Source organism: Pygocentrus nattereri, chromosome 4 (genome assembly GCF_015220715.1).
Source record: "Pygocentrus nattereri isolate fPygNat1 chromosome 4, fPygNat1.pri, whole genome shotgun sequence".
NCBI classification, from domain to species: Eukaryota; Metazoa; Chordata; class Actinopteri; order Characiformes; family Serrasalmidae; genus Pygocentrus; species Pygocentrus nattereri.
In genome coordinates this window covers 27,284,064-27,306,179 of record NC_051214.1, presented here as the reverse complement: position 1 = coordinate 27,306,179, position 22,116 = coordinate 27,284,064, and the positions used below count along the sequence as shown (strand labels likewise).

At 39.6% G+C, this 22,116-nt stretch overlaps 2 protein-coding genes across 7 annotated transcripts in view; one reads left to right on the top strand and one right to left on the bottom strand.

Moving 5' to 3' along the window:
• Window positions 1-22,116, bottom strand: part of ralgps2 (Ral GEF with PH domain and SH3 binding motif 2) — a 157,651-nt gene that overhangs the window by 26,494 nt on the left and 109,041 nt on the right. The window lies entirely within an intron of this gene.
• angptl1a (angiopoietin-like 1a) overlaps window positions 1-22,116 on the top strand; it is a 34,744-nt gene that overhangs the window by 1,373 nt on the left and 11,255 nt on the right. The window contains exon 2 of the mRNA XM_017688582.2: window positions 18,976-19,888. Within this exon, the coding sequence (XP_017544071.1) occupies window positions 19,090-19,888 (799 nt within the window). The 5' untranslated portion in view covers window positions 18,976-19,089. The remainder of the gene's footprint in view (window positions 1-18,975; window positions 19,889-22,116) is intronic.

Here is a 22,116-nt window from a genome sequence, read left to right as displayed (position 1 = left end):
CGAGGCCCCGGAGTTGTCCTAGGACCCGATGGAGGGATTATATCTCCAAATTGGCCTGGGAGCAGCTTGGGGTCCCCTGGAATGAGCTTGAGGAAGTTGCAGGGAGAGGGTCATCTGGGAATCTCTGCTCTCCCAACTGCTACCGCAACCCTATCTGGACTAAGCGGTTAATAATGATGATGATGACGATGAGGTTTTAGGCCAAAACCTTCTCAAAACTATCATATATTTCATAAGCATTTCAAAAAACAACTTTCTGTGAGGAACGTTTTTGAAGCATTAAGCACCCCAGCCGTCTGGTTCCTGTCACCACCAATGTGAACAATTCTGATTTGCAAAGTTTATACAGAATGGAGCATTTTACATCAAACCACTCTGAATGACTGTTTACATCTTAACAATTTAATCAGGCAGAAATCTTTAAAAAAAATCTGTGGAGTTCCATTCACTCCTCATCACACACACAACTCAAATATCACAAGAATTTAGGAATGTTTATAAGTAACTCGTACGTAATAAGTAGCTCGCCAAACCACTAATCACTCTGCAAATTACAACGAAAACTAATTCAGACTGAGAGTAGTTCATGCTGAATAAAATAAAATTTGACATGGCATTCTGGGAAATGTAGTTCTTTCAACTATAACTATTTAGCTTTCCAAAATAATACCCTGCACTGCAACATGCAACAATTTTCAATAAATAATGTCATGTTAGTGTTCAGTTCGGCCTGGTGGCTGTTTTATTGGGGGGCATCTGGTGGCCTTAAATGAAGCTCATTTCGAAGACTCAGAGTTTTCCATATCTTTGACTCTACAACATACTCTGTGTTTTTGGTGGATCATATGCTCCATATTTGCACTTCTTTAAGATGACATGCTGTGATGTGGGCTCTGCAGAGCAGCTCTCAGTGTGGAGGGGCTTGTGTGTTCTTGGTGGCTCCTTCTACACAGCATTTCTCCACTGTTTTGGATGGGATAAGGGGTTCCATTCATAAAAGCTGTGTTTAAAGAAAAATAAACCCACCAAGACACAAGGTCATTTTACGTTAACCGCTTCCTCATGTAGAAACGCAGAACCTGGTTACCCGATATTCTCCCTGTACGTGCATGCGCACACAGGCACACACACCTACTTCAGCATGACAGTGGACAACTTTTTTAAGGCTAACAGCACGCTCCTGTTTGCAGTGTCCTTGACACTCTTTATTCTGCGAGGTGTTTAACCCCTTCAACTGCATTCTTATTATGCAGTTATTCATCTTACTTTAATATTTATGTTTATTTCATAACTATTATTAAACTTCTTATGTATTTATAAGGCCAGGAGTTCATATAGAGGCAAGCTTAATCCTCTGAAATATGATGGAATGTATATGGCCAGAAACACACAGCCATAATGCTAATTAGACAAGATAATGAATCTTACACCGAATGAAGTGATGCTTTGAATACACACGATTCAAATATTTTGGTTGGCTGCACATCAGTGTGTTACCTGAATTAAATTTTTGCCCAAATAAATAAACTAAAAGGATGTAACTGTGCTAATAACACACTTTTACGATTGACACATTTAAATCTTGTAAATTTAAAAGTTTTTTTGTGCCAGGACACTAGGATTAAGGGATTGCTGCACTCAAAGCAACATTCTGGTCATAATGAAAAATCCAACTATGGCTCCTGGCCAGTCGGTGGGCCAGGGACCTGAGCGCTGACCCTTGATTGTGTTTATCAGTGGTAACTGCATTCACAGCAGTGGTGCAGTAGTCTCTAGACTGAGATTTTCCAGTTTAAGCCCTGGAAAATCCCTTCTGATGATGCATCTTGAAGGTGGGAGGAACTACAACTACTCTGAGGTGGATTTTCAGGGTGAGCAGATTTATTTATTTATTTATCGTTAGCTGGAAAGTTGGAAAGTAAGATATTGTCACTGTATCTGTTGTAAAGGTTCTTTGATTTATCATTACACTGAAGACAATGACTTACTCAAACAACAGAACTGGCTCGCTCTCTAGAGACCTGACCTCAGTATGGCTTCTTTTTTGGCTGAAGGGTTAAAATCTTATGTCTGATGTCCATTTTCCGTTAAATAAAAATAGAATTTCTTCACAATTCTGTCCAATGACTGAGATAAGAATTATAGTAATGCTAGCTTGATTGTTTTTATTAGCCTACAGATCAGTGACAAGGTTAGCAGTCAGTATTGGTTGACACCACAATGATTCCCAACTGGCCTCTCCATTACAGGTTTATTACCACTTGACATGACATCCTCCTGGATACACAAAATACAGCAAAACAAACAGAAAGGAAAGCAGAAAGGAAAGTACTTGTTTACATGCAGATGCAATCTGTCTTTTGAAATCACAAAAAAAATGTTCAAAAACAACAAAACCAAGCATTAAAAAAAAGCTCTCCGTTTCACTTTTCAGCCTGATGTGTCTTGAGTTTTGTTTTCAGTTCCGGCCAAGAATTTTCAATTCATTGCATCATTAATAACTGGGACTAAGTCTTTGTTAAAATCATTTTTTTCCCCAATTCTTTCACACAAGATGTCCAAACTCTTCAAATAAAACGAGGGGAATGTTAAAGGTTAAGAACACGAATGTCTTCTGAGAGCACTAAAAAGCATCCATGCGCACAAACACAAACCATGTAATTTATCTTGTAGGAACATTCTGTGCTTGAGAGTCTGGTGCTTGGTTCACCTGCTGCAAATGTGACTCCACGTGAGTCTTGCATAAGGATGCTCACAAAACACATGCATATACATCAGAACATCTTATGTTCAAAGGTTTACTCATCACGCAATGCATGTTTTTAATCTGCTTTGTTTTCTAAAGGAGCCTAAAGGTATGAATGTTTACACCAGTTTAAACAGGAAAGAGTTTGAGAAAGGAGAGAGTGGAGAGTTGTTTCTTTCCATGGTGGAAATGATTTGTGCACAGTCTCTCAGATTCTCATGGGATTGTTCAAAGAAAGTCGATTTTGAGAAAAGTGTTTGTGCTTGAGGCAGTGATAAATAAGGGAAAAGGCCCTGAGCATCGGCTGGCCAATCATAACATGCTTGACATGGACAAGGATAAGAAACTTGCCAGAGGGACGCAGCATGCATACACACATGTGCACCTTCTTAAAGCTATGAGCCTGAGGTAATTTGCTAAGGTGGACTTACTTCCAGGAGATTTAGTATCTGCTGCAAGGCTCCAACTATTGACCCACTGGCTCAATACACACGCAATTTGTGTTACATGGAAATTTGCCTAAATGTGTTTCCATGCAATCAAAAATAGCACACGCACCACCAGACATATACACATGATTTTACTAGGGCCAGAAACATGAAAATTGTGACTGGCACAGACGCTCATTCTAAGGAGGTAAAAATTGATAAAACAAAGTCGATTTTTTACCATTATATATAATTTTATATGGTCAAATTAAACAGACTCCAAGTGTTTTAGTTAAATAGTGCTTTACTGTCTTATAGGATTGTCAGTTGTCAGCAGCGAACTGTCTAATACGAGTAACGTTTCTTATACTTAAAAAAGACGAACAAATAAAACAACAATTAAATATTGTAGAATGGTGGGTGGAATCTTCCACTCTCTCCAAAGAAACATTCAAGCTTGGACGCACTTTAGGTTACTGTTATTTTAATCTTAGTTGTGTTTTATTGTGAATTGACAACGTTAGCCTGCACTTGTGTAACAGAAGTGAGCTGATAGTGACTATAAGCTTAGCAGTCTCTATAAAGACTAGCGTTTAAGAGTGAAACCACTAAATATTCAGAATAGGGCTGTTTCATATCAGAAGCCTCTACTTACTTGTGTTTCATTGGAAGGACTTCTGCATGTAATAAGCCTGGGATATTAGGGGTTAAACAGTAGGTCTCTTACATGAAAGTGAGATTGCACATGCAATGCAAAACAACATTTACATGTCTTGACCACCTTAAAGGCACTTTGCTGCTGTCACCCTTTACATTCTGTCCAAACTTATGTAGAATGGACCACGAGAAATGGACCAAAATACTTGGAAAAAAGTCTAGTTCCACTGACTAAAGTAGATGTTTTCCTTTTCCTGGAAAATTATCATTTTGAAGATACAAGGTTTTCTTCTGACACCAGAAGAAATGTCATTTTTACCTCTTTCTCACCATGTATATCATATGTTCATTAATCATCTCCCATCCAGAGGTCATAAAGAGTAAATACTACAACTACCTCACCCTTACTAGATTATGATGGAAGGAAATCTGACAGCTGTAATTTCTGTGTTCACACAGTCAACAGCATATTCACAACCTAGTTTTAGAATGCAGCAATTGCACGTTCTAAAGACGAGGCGGCTGCACCTCTTTCATGGAAAACTTCTATGTGAATCCGTTTCTCTGTTGGCCCTGGTGAGGCAGAAGAATACAGTTTGACCTCTTTCTTTCAACACAGAAAAAACAGACCCAAGCGTTAATAGGAAACACATGCGGAGAGGTTGGAGGCATTAGAAACACACACACACATGGAAAATAAAAACAAGGTACTCTAAATACACATTACATTACACTTGGTAAGACCAAGTTCACTGTGGTCCTGTGTGTGGAACAGTGCACTGCTATAGATGAAAGACAGGCTTTATTTCTGCCAGTATGAAAGCAGAAAGCCAACTCTGCCATCTGCAACCACGTAATAGAATGATAACAATACTTCTCTATAAACACAGACACCTCTGGATATTACATATCCGGACAGCAGTCTATTTTGCATCAAAACTGAAGCTTGCACTTTTGTTTCAGTATCCATACAATTAAATAAAATCACTAAATCAGCAAATATTTAAGGTATGGTTCTTGTACAAAACTGTGCAAACAAAAATAACTTTGCATTAGATTAAAGTCATAATAAAATACCTCCTCTTTTGGTTAAATCACAAATTTGGCTTTTAAGCACAAAATCCAGACTTCTGTCAGAATTTCTTATTTGTTTCAATGGGCTATGAGTGATGTAACATGTATACATGTATAAAATTATGCCATGCTTTAGTTATAACCAGCAATGACAGTGACTTTTAAGGGTCAACTTACAAAAATGTGGCACAGTGGATCTATAATGTCCGTCCACATGCATAATAATGGATCTATAATGTCCATCTCCAAGCTTTCAGTTTAAGTGTGTCTAGTAACAGCTGTTTCATTGCAAAGTACAGAAATATGTGTGTTGGGGGAACATTTCTGTCAAGTTTAAAAGGGGTAGGGCAGAAATACACGCGCCCTGAAGGCAGAGTCAAAGAAGTCTTAATTTGGGGTTGTAACTCTAAAGGATATGGGGGTTAGTAGACTCCCAAACACCTTAACCCACCTAAAAACACGTTTTCTTGGATTCCGCAAACAGACAACGTTCAGATCAGGAATATGATTATGCTCCTCCGACTCTGAACCAAGAATATTCAAAGAAGCCAAAAGAGTTCTAGGAGTGATGCCATAAAAGAAGCACTTTTGGTTCCACCTTTCAATGGCTGCTTCTCTAAAGTACTTATTCTAAAGTATTCTTTTAAATAAGAACCTTCAAAAAGTTTAAAGAATATCCACATACTGTAAAGTAAAAAACAATGATTGGTGTAAAAACTTGATTTAAAACAGATCTTCACTCTGGCACATCATGCTTAGGGAAATAAAAGTTGTTCGTCTCTGGCTTCGCTTGCGAGAACCCTTTTGGCACCTTTATTTATTTATTTTTTTAAAAAGAGCATATCAGAGAAATGACTTTAACAGCTCAGACAGTGGTTAGAAAGGAGGAGCGTTCAAAGGGGTATGTAAAAATTGTTTGGTGGTTGGAGATCTGGGCTGAATACAGAGCTTTCCAAACCATCCTGCTTCCAAAAGGCCACGCTCTGTTGAATTAAGAGTTTTCTTTTCATACGGCACACCAGCCTCCAGTACTGGCTCCAAAGCCAATTAGGGCTCCCGAGTGCCCAGTTCTATCACTCCATAAATTCATCACACCACACGCTCCTTCTCGCCATTCCGCCAAACTCAATTTCCCCCTACACTCTTTAAAAAAAAAAAAAAAAAAAAAAAAAAAAGGATGGGGTTACAATGTACAGCAAAGGACATGCTGACCAGTTCTCTCCTCCCAACCTTTCTCCTTTGGCCCTCTTCTCCCAAATCTCATCCACCCCCACATTCCCTCTCGTCCGCTATCCTTCATTATGTCAGTGTTTGCTCCAGAGTGAATAAGAGTCCTTCATGTTGCGACTTCCTGGCTTCCTGATCTTTGGCCCTGCCTGAAATGGTGGACTATGTCACTAATTGCTGCCATACTGAATCTGTGTGGGTGTGTGGTCTGTGTGATATTTCTATGGAAAAACAACTATTTTCACTCAATTCACAAAAAAAGCAGACATGAAGCTAGTTTACTACTTCCCCTACTTCTCCCTCTTTCCTGCTCTCACATTTTTGAGAAGAAGCTTTCATGAACTCCAGAGCTGTGCGAGAGGACAGTTAATACAGCTCACTGCGATGTCCTGAAACGTCCAAATACAATATAGTATCACTTCTCATTGCGCTCTCCCTCTTTCACTGTGCCTTCCATTCCTGTACGTCTTCTGATCCCTTTTGCTTTCTTTCTGATCCTCCAGCTCTTCTTTGCCAGCCTCCAATGCTCTCTTTCCTCTCGGGTCTCCCCTCGGACCAGTCTTGGGAAAGTCTGATGGCCAGATGTGGAAATCTCTGATACTGTTTAAAAGGCTGGGAAATACATACGCCATAAAAATAAATAAATCTTGTCCAAAACTCTCTCACTCTTGGCACTGCTGCAATAACTCAGGTGTGTTAGGCCCGTGCATGGGTGAGCACGTGTGCATGTGTAAAGATAGTGAAAAGCAGAAGCTGTCTTCAGTAGGAGAGGATTAGGAAGTGTGGCCACAAGGACCATATCCACACTTTTTTGGACTGTTTAACAGCACCATTCACAGTCCCAGTCTTCAAGCTAAGGAGGAGCTACAGGCTTAGTGAGGCAGCCTGGTAACACTACCACACAACCCCTGTGGCCCCTGATTTAGATTTAGATGTAGTTCAAGTCATTAAACCTCAGTTACCTATTTTGGAAGGTAAAGGTGCTGCTAGTCTCAGGTTAGACCATCACCAGAGATTCCATAGATTCTCAACACGGCCTATATATGGCAACTGCTACAAGAAAAACACACCTGTGTGAATCAAAAAGCTGTATGTCCATCAGCAAACTTTCATGGCGCTTTCTATCAATTATTTCAAACACAAATAAAGACAGAATAATTATTATTCTTAAATATATAATATAATTATGTATTATATAATATAATTTAATATAATTATTAAAGATGGGATTGTTCTCCAAAAAATGATAGTCAACTGCTACTGGTGAGTAATCAGCATTTAGCTTGATAAAATGTTTGTTTCCTGTCAAACTGTTAAAACCTGAAGAGTCAACGAGAATGTACCTCACAAGAATCCTGTAGTTTTGCTATTGTAGTGTACAATAAACAGTACTGTGAAAAGGTCAGCAATGACAACTGTTGGCAGCAAGTGGGTTTACACCTGTGAAACACTATATCAATTATTATAAATACAAATTATGAATGGAATACCTACATAAATGCACTGTTAGAAATAAAGGTTCTGAGCATGTACAATTTCTTAATTCATTAAGGTACAACCAATGTGGAATTTCCTCAAAGGTACAACAGTGGTCTAATTGTGTACCTTAAATAATTTTTTTTTCCCAGGTGAAAAGTACATATTTGTACCTTTTCATGACCTAAAGTTTTAAAACAGAAAAACAGAATAAAAAGCCTGGAGATGAGATGGGGTGTGTGGAGTCAGCACAACTTAAGACAGAATTTCAACGGATTAAAGTACATTTATGTTCCCTGACTAAAGGTACTGAGGTAAGGAGATGGCTACTGCCCCAGTAACCGATTAACACCTTTTATCTGAGACTGTACAGAAAAACAACAAAAATGTTTTAGATTTAAGAAGGTACTAATTGCCTGGCTAGAAGAACACAGGGTTGGTTCATGTCTTCTCTGTGTTAAATTCCATCAGCAACACACCTGATTTAATTTAACGAAGGACCGATTAGCTGAACTAGGTACTGGATAATAACTGTAAATACTGGGATTCATTCAGGAGAGCTTTGGAAATGGTTCGGCTAAATGACCAACACACAAAATCATAACATACCGTACATTTGTCAACTTCTGTTTACTTTTATGTTAGTGCCTCCAAATAAGTGTTTAGTGTCAAGATAAAAGGTTTTGCATGTCTTTTACATGTTGCATCACAAGTCACTCAGACTTCTGCACAGTAACGCACACCAGGCAGTATGCATACATCTCTGAGCAGTAATCTCTTACTTAAATGATGCTGAAATATTTCTACCGATTAGACCAGAAGCTGGATTACTAGATTTAGAACCCAGTGTCTTCTTAGTTAAAAGAATAAAAAGCTGTATAATTCACAATTGCCAGATAAAACAAATGCAAGCTCAAAGTATTCAGCAGCTGAAGACACTTCATCCCTGATGCTTGACATACTAATGCTACCTATTCTCTCTGACCCTTCTCCCTATGCAAGTTTTTTTGGTGTCCATGGAGACAGACATTCTGCTTTCTGCTCTTCTGTCTGTGATAATCTTCACTCTTTAGGTACTAAGGCTTTGGTTTGCAACCCACTGACATCACCACATTCTCATCTTCCTTTAAAAAGCTCTCTTAATTGTTGCATGTTTTGAACTTTTATTAAAATGAATGCTCAACTGGATTTAAATTCAGAAGACTTGCTATGTATTAAACTTTCCGCTTTTTCTTTCAGATGAACTTGGTTAGTTGTGTAGTGTAAGATGTTATTTGTGTGGGATTATGGGATTTTCCTCTACCTCTGTCCAATTTAGAGGCGCTACCATCATGACGTACCGTTAGTTCCAAACCGTGTGCTATTGCTATTTATCAAGATAAGGTTTTATCTTCATCTCATCTGTCCATAAAACTTTATGGTAGATCTCTTTGGGCTCATGTTCTTTTCAAATTCCAGCCTGGCTGTCCTACTCGTGAGGATGGTGGCTTTGGTATTTTTCTCTCAAAACTACCTGCGAATGATTAATCATGTTGCTTTCACCCGTAAACTCTGCAGACTGTCTGACATTTTCTTTAACTGTTATTTTGCGGGCTTTTTTCCCAGCTTTAATGATTTTTTCTGTCATCAGTTGTGGCTGAAGAGCCTTGTCACCACAAACTATGTACTCCCTTAATAGCTCTCTCTCTCATTTTGATCTGGACTGGTTTTAGGTGGTGTTTGCCTTTCATCAAAATGGCTTTCTATTCCATCACAAACAGGTCTCCAATCTTGTATCTTGCTTTGTACCTCAAAGCTACATTCAAAAGACAAACTTGGGTGGCACAATCCAGCACAGAACACATTTACAGCTTGAATGTGTGGACAAAAATTTCAGACTTTTCACCCCATTACTTCAGTGAAAGTTCTGCTTTTACTGTATCTTGTTAGGAAACTTCTCCAAAGTGTGGAAATGGACTCTATATGAGAAAGCTTGTTTGTCCCCATGTACAACTGACCAAACAATATAATAAATTGTATGAAATTCCAGAACCACAATGCACATTAAAAAGGAAGCACAACAAGAAGCCCACTCTGCCTTCATAAAGATCCTAGTCAACAACCCAACAACCGCATCTCTCTGTATTGGCCAAAAACACAATATGACTTGGAATATGAACTGCGCACTAAAGCCCTTTTTGAGGTGGATTAGTTCTATCTGGAGAGCTGCTGTCATTTGCATGATTACTGACAAGATTTGAGCTTTTAATCCATAATGAATCTGCGATGTCCATAGATATTACAAGTCTGTCGAGTAGGTATTAATTCCGGAGCAAATCGCCTTCTATAATTTCACCAAACTCCAAGCTCCCTTCTGAATCCTGCGGTTTGAATCGACATCACAGTAATGTAACAACAAAACCTGGTAATAGAAAACTGCAACTCCTAGACAAGGCTAACAGCTTAAATGGAGCTTGATTTGACCCAAATTTATTAATCCTCCAGTTCATGACAAGACTACTGCAAATCACAGCACTTTTAGTAATGGCTGAATTACAAGGAAAAGGAAAATGAAGTATCTCAAAAGTACCACTTGCAAAGCAATGCGTTTTTTGTGTTGTTGAGTGGCATTAGGTAACTCAAATGAACCCGCCTTACTAGTCAAATGCTAGTCTATACACCATTTAGACATGTGTTGCTACTGTTCAGAAGTGTGGTACCTGTCATATAATGCTGAGGTGAACACCCGCATGATGTTTCATCTGGGTTATTTGAGGACATTTGAGGAAACTATACAGACTCTTTATCCCACACATATCGTCCAGTCAAATCACGCACAATTTACATTACCAGATCGCTCATGAAACCAATACAGCTCGAATAGGGCTAAATTTGTCAACTAGCTTGGACAACACATGAAGCGAAATGATACTTACATGTGAGTTTTATTAAGAAGTTCCAACCCATAAAAGAACACTGAGATGTATACTGCTTATATTACAGAATGTCTTTACAGTGTCTTTGACATATATATATATATATATATATACACACACACACACACACACACACACACATATATATATATATATATATATATATACACACACATATACACACATATACACACACACACACACACACACACACACATACATATATATATATATATATATATATTGCACTGTCTAGCTTTCTGTGGTGAGAGATCACAAAAGATTATGATAACTGCTTATAAAGCCAAAGTTTGCTGAAAGGCTTTTAAACTGTTGCTGATTTAGTGCTTTGCTGAAAATCTCAGCTGGAAAAATGGAAGGACAAAGTAGATTTCACAGATGCTACCCATATCAAACTAAAGAAAAAAAGCCTGTGATTTATTGTGTGCTTACAAAAACAACAAAAAAAGGAAACAAAAAAGGGAAAAGAATGAATCCGTTGCATTTGGAGTAGCGAAATAACTTTTGTTTGATTATTAAAATGCACATAGTCACATAACCATCATGTGACAGATCACCAGGAAGACAAAACCACGATTCAGGAAGGCAGATGTTGGCATATGTACTGAACTTTAAAAGACTGCCACAGAGCCTTGATTCAATATTTGTATTGAGGTTTCCACAATGATTCAGTCATAGAGCCTTTAACTGTTCTCCCTAAACCAAAGAACCTCACAGGAATTGGTCTTTGATAGCTTCCTTAACCACTGTTAGTATACTTGGGTCCAACATAAACAACTTTACAATTTCAGCTCAAAAGTGACATCAGTGAGCACTTTTCGCTTTAGATTCTCCACAGAACCTAATGGCTATGGAACATTCTAGAAGTTGCCTGACCTATGGATTACCAATAACACAACGACTGCCAACTAGCAAAGGCCTCAGAGGGCCGCAGCTGTCAACACAGAAGATGAAAGTTGCTGAAGCTGGTGGAGAGAACGGAAGGGAACAGGGCGATGAGTGTAATGTGAATGATTCAGATAGGTGAGGACAGACACTCCTGGAATGACCAAAGAGGAAGCAAAGAGGCAGCAGTGAATCACTTCCAACTCTTTATAGACTCTTTAGGAGATCTGTAATTGCATGACCTCATAATGTTTGTGCATATATGCAACAAGCCAAGGCCAAAAGCATCAGTTTGCTATTAACACTATGAAGTTCATCTTTGTGCCAGCTTCCAAGTCACATTTTTTTTTATCCCTTTGCCTTCAAATCAGCTTCCACTATTTTCTGGAGACTTACTTTCAGTTTTCAAAGAAATCTGTAGAGATATTCTTCCACTGCTCCAAAGCTCAGTCTCAGAATCTAGTTGCATTTTCTGCTCATCATGGTCCAAGTAATCCCAAACACATTCAATGGTGTAGAGATCTGGACTCTGCGGTGGTCAGACCACTGTTCTGAAAACACCAGCGGCAATTTTCCTTTTCTGTTTATCTCCTCTTCTAAGTAACAGCTTCTTGACAACTCCACATTCTTTCAGACTCAGAGTTGAGCCGTCTTCTCACAGTTGAAGGACGATCAGAAATACCTGTGGACTTATTCAGATCTAAAGCAAAAGTGGAGCTTGATTTTCTCCTCTTTCTCAAAGAAGAAAGCTTTTAGTGCTGTTTATCTAACCTTGATTGTTTTGGTTGTTAACCAGGTCTTGCATGGTAATTAGAAGTTCTAGTTTCTCTGTATGCTTTAATTCTCTGAATTCCAGTTTTTGGAAACTCTTGTTTTTTCACTTATTTTCATTTGACTTTTACCTTCCTTACGCAAGTGTGTTATCTTATGTCTGATCTTATATAACTTGCACTTAATGGCCATTTTGACTGGACATTGAATAAACGAAGGGTAGCACCTGACTTTTGCACAGCACTGTGCTTTAGCCTCACACTCAACTAAGAATGCATACAAGACTCCCTTTATCAGTAACAGAGGAGAGAAAGCGAAGGAGAGGAAAATAAACTATGAAGCGAAGTGAGCTTCCAGTTACAAACCAGCAATCATTTTGCTTTGGCTTGAGTTGGCAGTCCAAACATCTGTTCTGGACGCATTAGCCGTCCGCTACTAAGCCTACGCCAAAGTATTTCACTCTTTTCTCCAGACTGATTGCGAAAAATAGCGCACTGCGATCCAGCTGCCTCAGTAACCATTGGACATGCTGTCAATGATAATCAGACTGAGTGAGACAGCTCCCAGATAGAGAGTGAGTAAGAGAGAGAAAATGAAAGAAAATACTCAGTGGCTGGCTGTGATAGCTGAGCTCTTTTGCTTTCCAGAAGTTACGCCTAGTTCAGGTGACCTGTTTAGCAGGACGGCCAACGGCAGCATTATGCATCTGACCCACTTTCCAACCTCCACACATCTCTGTCTGTCTCCTGCATCGCGCCTACTTTCCTTTATTATAAAAATTGCTTTACTTTCTTGATCCTTTCTGCCCTGTTTTGCTTTCCCGCAGTAACCTGTGCCTTTTGATTCTTTTTCCCCTTCTACTGTACTATTTACTCGTTCGTATAAGGATCAGACTCATACGAAAACATTTGCACAGACACATTGATTTTAAGGGGCAAAAAATTCTGATAGCTGACAGTATTGGCTGATATAATTCAAATATAAAAAGACTCAAAACACTTTGGTTAAGCAGTGCTTCAGTAATTATTAGGATTACCAACTGTCAACTATGAATGGTCAAATATGACTGTCAGTTCTCAACTGACAAATATATAAAACTCAAATAACAGAAACTCTGAAGTCAGAAACTGTAACACAGGTGGTAAAGCCAGAATCATTAGCAAATTAGGTTTTATTTTTGACCAGCATTAGGTTAGATGGTGAGGTATTTCATGTTTTATGACTTTACAAAGGCTTTTATGTTTAAATTTATCAGGTCAGCCTATATTGCTGCCACAGGCAGTTCAGCATACTGTCAGTAACTTTCGGTTTAGCTATGAACACCAAAACAACTGGGACAAGTAGGCACTTGACCCACCACTTTGTAAAATGCTGGGCACCAATTTTTGATTCCAGCTGCTTATTTACACTCAGAAAAACTGTGCCTTTCAGGGAACAAACACTGGCCACATTTACATGCATCTTAATAATCCGTTAATAATCCGACTATTAGCTCAATCGGAATAGTAACCCTAGTTTAGTCCATTTGAGGCCCCTCAGAATAAAATTTCTATTTGATTGAACAAGGTGGGTAATCATGTACATAACCTGTTAAATGGAGGAATAATAATCATGTAAACACCTGTGTCTGACTACATTTCCAACTGGAAAATGTAAGTACATTCTGCGCATGTGCATCACATCATAGCGGAAGTTTATAATGTCAATAATAATAATAATAATAATAATGATAATAATATCATGGTGGGAGCAGAAACTGGTCTGCAGAGAAGATGAAGTTTATGCTCTGATCTTTCATAGACGGGGGCGGGACGGGTGTCCAGCTTATGTGTCTCAGAGCATGACGTCTTCCTCTCGGGCCTTCTTCTGACATCATTTTAAAGTAGTTAAAAGGAGTGTTTACTGCCATTCCTCTCACTCTGACTGGACTCTTGATGTTGACTCTTGATGATGCTTGATGTCATGGTAAAGTAAACACTCAGCGTGTCATTTTGGATCGGATTATTTGTAGTGAGCATGTAAAAGGAGCTTTTCCATCAGATTGTTTAGTAGAGAGCATGTAAACACCTCAGTCTTAATGTATAACCATAATGTGTTTGGATTAGCAACAATCTTTGCATTTAAACACAGTTTTCTGTACCTTTAGTTAGGGAACAAAACTGTACCATACTCTGTTCCTGTTTTGACTCTAGGCTTTTAATTTTTTAGTTCTAAAAAGCTAAAAATATTTTCCCCAGGAAAGTGAATGTACTGTACCTTTAAAACTGTACTGTACAACTGTACTGATCCTTAAGGATCATGTTGTGCATTTACTGAAAGTTAGTTAAACATCGTCAGTCAGTGGACCAGGTGCCACTCAGAGAAATCGGACATCATTTAGTCAGTCACTGTTCCACTAGCACACTTTAGCCAAGATAATTTTAAGAAACAACAGATTTTTCCCACCACTCAGAGGTGTGGCTTAATACCAGAGATTAGAAGTCTGTTTAAAGTGAAATGTTTTCATCATATCAGAGATGACATTTAATCACAATGTCAAATAACATTGTAGCACAACAAATAGCATAACATATCTGTGCTTCATCAGCAGAATTTGGTACCAGAAAACTTACAGTACCTCAGGTGATTTTACTAGTAAACTTATATCAAAGTGATCAAGTGTATGTGCATCAGAGCTGGTCATGCACCTTCTGACAAACCTGCATCCTGGCAGAAATCAGCTCTTCTCCAGGAAGCACCTTTCAGTCTACTACCTTCCAGCAGACAGTGAAAGACAGGCAGACCAAGAAAAAAGGAAAATAAAGATGGGTAGAAAGTGCAAAATCCATGAAGACTAATCACGTTTGTGTGTATTTGACCGCTGACTGAAACTGGAATGCCTTTCTTCTAAAACTCTACAGAGATGTCTGCGTTTTCAATTCTGCAACCTGCTATAGAAGATTCAGACTGTAGGAAACAGAATTTCAGAAGGCAGGGGAACCCCTCACCACCACCTTTTTCGACAAAACAGGGAGACCTTTAGTGAGAAAAGCAGATGGACGGAGACATCCTGAAGCAGAGAGAGAAACAAAAACAGCAAGAGTGAGACAGAGGAAGAGAAAGGGTCAAAAAACTTAAAGAAGATAGGGTTTCTTGCATTTTGTTGAACAGAACACTGCAAAAACCATTGAATCATCAAATGCAGGCTGCTGCATTAAACTCTCAAAACAGCTTTACTCAAGCTGGGTATTCATAAAAAAAAAATTAATAAAATCAGCGCTCAAGAACTTCAAAAAGCAAGACAGGTCTCAAGCACAACATTTCACTTACAGTGTAGATATCTTTATCTATATCTGTGAAAAGTCCAGGATAAAGCAAAGAAGGCAAACGGCAGAAATTAAAAAGGCAGATTAGCTTATTTGGAGGATTTTCTTCAAATTTGCACCAACAATTTTTCTGTCATCGGTTGCTGCAGTCTTCCTTGATGAACCTAGTTGTAACAATATCCATCAAAAGATTTTCTTTGTCTTTTTTCCGGAATATCCCTTACTGCTAATTAGTCTTGGGCCGATAATTGATACCATATCAAAAAAATACCACAGCAGTAGCAGAAATAACTTTCATATATGAAACTTGCAAATAACATTAATGTAACTCATCACTTAAAAGCTATATGTGAACAAAAGGGCTACTGTTGTGGAGTCATAGTAACAGCATATGAGCAGTGGGCTTCAGGCTGGAACTATGGATGGTTTGAAGGGACAAACTAGGAAACGGCGTGAAAAACATTAGAGGGGTCATTCATTTATCATGTTAATGTGCTATTGACACTACAACTAAATTCACACTATTGTCCAACCTTACTGTCAATTTGGTGTTGCCCAGCTACTCCATAAAGAGTTAGCCACAGTCAGCATTAAAAGGTCCATCTAAACCACACTGAGTGGCTGAGTGTGTGGAAATGGTGCAGCCAGGTATGCCGACGTGGCCCTGGCTTCGCAGAAACACACATGGCAATGTGATGGCAAGAAAAATGTGTTTTCTGTGGGAGGTGTGTGTGCATGTAAAGTGTCTGGCAGTGACGAAGAGCAGAGCTCAGCAGGAATTGAAAGGTGATCCTGGGATTAGAGGTGGCAAATGCAGCCCCTGCACACAGAGGAATGACAAATACTGACCCCATACAGAGAGAGCCACAGCAGGGATGTGCTAAATACTGACCCCCTGCCACAAGACATCAGCTCGCTTCAGGGGTGCTGCAGAAACGAGTCCCCAGTGAGGAGAGACTAAACAAGAGGGCTAAATTTATACCCAGAGCAGGAAAAGCCAGGGCATGGGGGCCACATTTACCTCTCGCAGTCTGAGCCAGAGCAGGAGCTAAAAGGGGATGTTTATTTTGACACCAGCTGAGTGATGGCCGTGACTTTAATGCCTTAGCAACTGAAGAAGGCAGGATGTGTAAAGGTAGAAAAGGGTGGTAAGAGGTTGTGATGAAGGTTGTATGTACTGATAATCCAAAGTTTGGGAGCACTTAGCTTTTCAGGATGCTTTTAATTAGGGCTGTAAATGATTAAAATAGCTAATCATGATTCATCGTATGTGTGTTATTTGAACCTAAAGAAAGATTTCTTCCAATTAAAAACAGTGTATTTTATTAGAGCTATTAGAGTTCTTCAATACACTTATTATCTTCAGTAATTTGACTGGAACATGCATCGTTAACGTATCGACTTGACAACACTACTTTCAAAACATTGTATGTTCTCTTTATAAAGTTCCGACATTAAACAGAATGAAGCCTTACAGTGGCAAGAACTGTTCAGATCTTGTCATATTCCTTTGCAAAACCTGATAATCTAAAGGAACAACTTACAAAAGTACCTTGGGAATTAAATTCCCACACATTTTATCTGTTTGTTGTAATGTCAGTACTCATCACTCATTTCACTGTTTAAACCACCTCCGGGCAAATATGTGCTTTTAAAAACGGTTTGCGAAAAGAAAAGCGTCAAATTATTCTTAAAACAAAAAACAAAGCCTACTCTTCAAACCAAGAGAGACACTTTGATGAAGATGCAGATGAGAGCTGCAAAATATGTGTTAACAAGACCTTTGTGGGGATTATTTCTTACTTTATTGAAAACTAAAAATGAAATTAAATATCCCTCAGAAAATTTCAGAAGGGAGATGTAGGCAGTAGGGGATGAAAGGCTTTGCACTCGTTTCAGACAGGACTGAAATTAAATCAAGAAGCACGCAGGCAAAAAAGATGTTGGCAACCCGACATTTACACAAACCACTGAATATCACTACTAATTACTTTTCTGCAAACATGGCTAAAGCAACAAAGGAGACACGCAGCACATCAGTTATCAGGACCAGCACTCCTGCACTCCATCAATCAGAGGCGAGCATGACCACACACTTCTCTCAGTCTCTCTACATTAGCACTGTTTACCTCTCAGCACTCAGGAATCTCACACACTCTACCTGCCATTACAAAGAACTGAAGATACACAGATATAGCACATGAAAGATGGTGAGTGCTGCCTCTCCATTCTCTCTCCAACACTCCTCTCGTCCTTCTGTATCCAGACATGAACACAACACTGTAGTCAGTCAGTGGAGGATGTTCTGTATTAAGTAGAACTTTTTGTTATTAATTTATGTTACTCACACATACACACACACCACACCTTTGCAGATTCCCCACTCTGGAGTCCAGCTTTGTCTCATTTAGACATGGAGCCACGAGGCTAATGTCGTTAACAATGCAAACAGAAGCCACCAAAATAATCCAAAAACCCTTAAAACCTCCCTCAGACTGCACTAAAGTCTTCATTAAGGTTGCTACTGTGAAATCTAAAACTAACACAATCTTGCTGTGCAGCTGAATGCTGCAGGCAGGTGTTTTAGACAACAGGGTCCACATTCACAAACCACCTCGGGGGTAGACGTGCCAATCGTGAATTGTGTTTTTTTTCTGACCATGATCATCATAATTATGGAGGAATCTGATCCAAGATCTGTTCTCTAATTTATGATTGATTTGTGAATATCAGCTCATTCTAATGTTAGTCATTCCAGTTCTGAACTAAAAAAAAAAAAGACTCCAAATATGTTTTGGCTGATCAACTATGTCTAGTGTAACTGAAAAATTGTGCAATTCCTTTTTTTTTTTTTTTTGCCAGATCATTTTATTAAGCATTGCTGGAGTTGGAGCATTCTGACCCTGGCCTTGAGGAAGCAGAACATGAATTGCCCCTCAAAAGAGTAATTTGGCAAAAATGACATTAATGCAATTGTTACATTATGCCAAATGTAATCAGTCAAGACATTTGCTTCTTCAGTTCCACGCTGAAGCAACGAGGCTAATGTAACAAATAAGTTAAGTAAATATATTCTCCACCAATTAGCAATGTGTACACTGCATGCCTAAAGCACCACACACTCACCTCAAACTGCAATGGGTTAAGTAATCTCAGACACCATACTGTATTGTTATCTTTAAGAGTGGACAAAAGTATAGACACAATTCAAGCTTCAAAAATTACCGTTTTAAGCCAGGTGACATTTTTATTTATTTTAATAAATTACAGGATGTCATACAGTGAATGTCAAACAAAACCTTTTTTTTTTGGAGACTATTTACAATAACACAGTTTGTGACAAGCGTGTGATGATTTAGGCCTGCAGTTTGAACAATAAACTTGTGGCTTTAACTTTGTTTAACGCTATATTATAAAAAGATGTTCTGACTGACAAACTACAACCAACAATGTCATGTTGCTTGTTTCAGGTGAACTTTTCAGCTGTCTGGCCTATACAAAGACAGACTGAGCAGGAAAAGGGAAGTCCGGAAGAAAGGCAAAGGAGGCAGGAGGAGGTGAGGTAGAAGGAAAGTACATCAACCATGAGAGCAAAAACGTGGAATGTGGGCGTCCTGCTCTGCTTGTCCTTTGCTGCACTCAGCAACTGTCGTTCTAGAAATGAGCCTCTGCTATCATCGCGGCAGCGCAGGGCAGCCACTGATGACGCCAAAAGGTGCTCGTACACTTTTCTGGTCCCACAGCAGAGGATCACAGGCCCCATCTGCGCCTCAGCCACAGGACCTGAACCGGACAAGGACAGGGTGACCCGCATGGACATCTCAGACCTGAAGGAGGTGCTGTCCAAGCAGAGGCGTGAGATCGAGATGCTGCAGCTGGTGGCCGACGTGGATGGCAATCTGGTAAATGAGATGAAGCTGCTGCGTAAGGAGTCACGCAACATGAACTCGCGCGTTACGCAGCTCTACATGCAGCTGCTGCATGAGATCATCCGCAAGCGGGACAATTCACTGGAGCTGGTGCAACTGGAGAACCGTGTGCTCAATGTCACCTCTGAGATGCTGCGGTTGGCATCACGTTATAAGGAGCTGGAGATGCGCTTCGCCAACCTGGCCTCCACGGTCAACAACCAGTCAGTGCTGATCGCTGCATTGGAGGAGCGCTGCATGCGTGGCTTCAGTCGGCCAGATTTGCCCGTTGTGCCGCCGCTGGTACAGGTGGTGCCTGAGACCATACCCGCCAACAGCAACCGCTTCACCAACGAGATCCAGAGGGACCACGGTAACCGGGCCTTCCCACGGGGCAGTCCACGTATGGATACTCCACCCACTGCTGACCCTCTGGGTGTACCACCGGCGCCCCAAGGCACGCTAACCTCTGATGGTAAGAGACTGTCAGGATTGCATGTTGTCTCTAAATTCTGTTACTTCAGTTATTTAAAGGCCTTGATCAATTCTTGTATCTTTCAGGGCTGCAACCAACAATTGTATCAATTGATTGCCTTGCTGATCATTAATTAGCTATCTTAACCATTATGCATCTTTTGGTTTCCTTCCCTTTGCTGTTTTATAAAGTTCTTCTTTTATGGTCAAACCGCTCCCAGTTCTTCCTATACTGTACTGCAGTCTGTCTATAGACGTGTCTAAATTTGAAGGCTGCAGTTGAGGTAGGAGAGACCCTGCTAGCAATGGTATACAATGGCTCCTCTTCAGTGTTCACTCACACACAGTAGAGCCAGAGCAGGCTATACAGACGCATCATGGCTTACTGAAGCAAGCAATGTGACCCATTTATATCTTTACTATTAAAAATGTAAAAATTGTACATTTCATAAAGACCTCAATGACATCATGTCCGTTTCTGTGACTGAAGGTTTCAAAGGCTACACCTACTGAGGCCTTTGTTTTCTCTGAAATGAAAGGCAAATTTATCAGCTAATGTAAGGATCGTACAAGATGCTAGCCTGACGCAACAGCTGAGAAACACAGCATTCCTCAGATGCATCCTTGGTTTTGAGACACATAGATTATACTTACGATTACATGTTTCATAAGAACATCCATGTGGATGGAGTACATACCATACATGATCAATACATCTAGCATCTGTATGCCATGGAAGTCTTGTTTTAATAAGGCAAAAATATTAGAAATCCCTTTTTGTTACCAATAACAAAGAAGTCTTTGGGGTACATGGCATGCTTTGGTAGTCTTTACAGTGCTCAGTTTTACACTAATACTTAGCTACTTTAAGGTCTTGACCAGTTTTGCCATCTTTTAGAGCTGCAACTAAACACTATTTTTAGAAACGATTGACCTCTTGATTGTTATCCAATTAATTATCTTAGCTATTTTGCCTTCTTTGGTTTCCTTCCCTTTGCTGTCGCCATTCCTAAAATGTTTGTCTTTCATGGTGCATTTGCTCCCAGCTCTTCCTGTACTGTACTGCAGTCTGACTACATGACTAGAATAGCAACATTAATGCACATCAGAGAACACCTTTTAAGGAAGCAGCACAAACCCAACATAAAATTGACATTAGCAGGGTATCATAATCAATGTTGTCAAACTTCTTCACTAATCATTAGAGGTTTATCATCAGTATATCCAGAAAATCAATGAATCCAGTATGCGCATGCCAACAGTTGCAAAGGATGTTTTGTTTAGACGAGTACAGCATGACATGTAGATATTAGATTGTTGCAACCAGTAATAGGGACGTCTACACGCGTAGGTGGCGTCATGGGGTAGTCTGCTGAGCGTGCTTTCTGGATAAAAAGAGTGGATTCCAGCACGTGGCACTGTTTTCTTCCCCAGAATCTCTGATGTTCTATCACACAGAATGGACCGTTTATTTCTCCATTATCTGAAACAGGTCCAAACAAGTCTCAGAAACCCCTGCTCCAGTTAGCAGCATCATCCCTCGTTGGCAGTCCATAAAAACAAAAATCTATTCAGACATTTCTACATAAACACAATGCACACACACACCCACATAACATATTTGGGCATCGCCCCTGACTATAGCAATATAAAGGAGGGAGGGAAGACGACAAAGAAAAACAAAAAAACAAGAGAGGGATGTAAAATTAATTGCATGAGCTTCCAAGGAGTCTATACATAATTGTGTGTTCTCTCACTGTAGTGACACAGTAGAAGTGGAATGCATAGCAAAAAGACAACAAGATGTCCCCCTGAACTTCCTGCCAAGTTATCTGTCCAAACTAGCACGCACACACATACACCCGAGCACACACACGTAAGGCGCAGACTCCGCTGGCAGATTTAAGCATGAAAACAATTTTCATGGTAATGTTTTCAGGCAAAAACAGTCTCCAGAAAAATGGGGCAAGCTGTTATGTCTGACAACGACAGAGTGGGCTGGAAAACGGCGACAGAAGCTGGGAATCATTTGTATGCAAGAAAAGGCTCCAAAAAGGTAGAATAACTATTTAAACTATAATAGAAAGAGATCTTAAGAAAAAATGTGTCAGGCAAGAATATGCATGGACGCACACATAAGGAACATGTGGAGCAGAACACATGATAGCAGAAAGCCTGTGGTCATGTGCACATATAAAGAGACACATATGTAGTATGTTTCTACAGAGC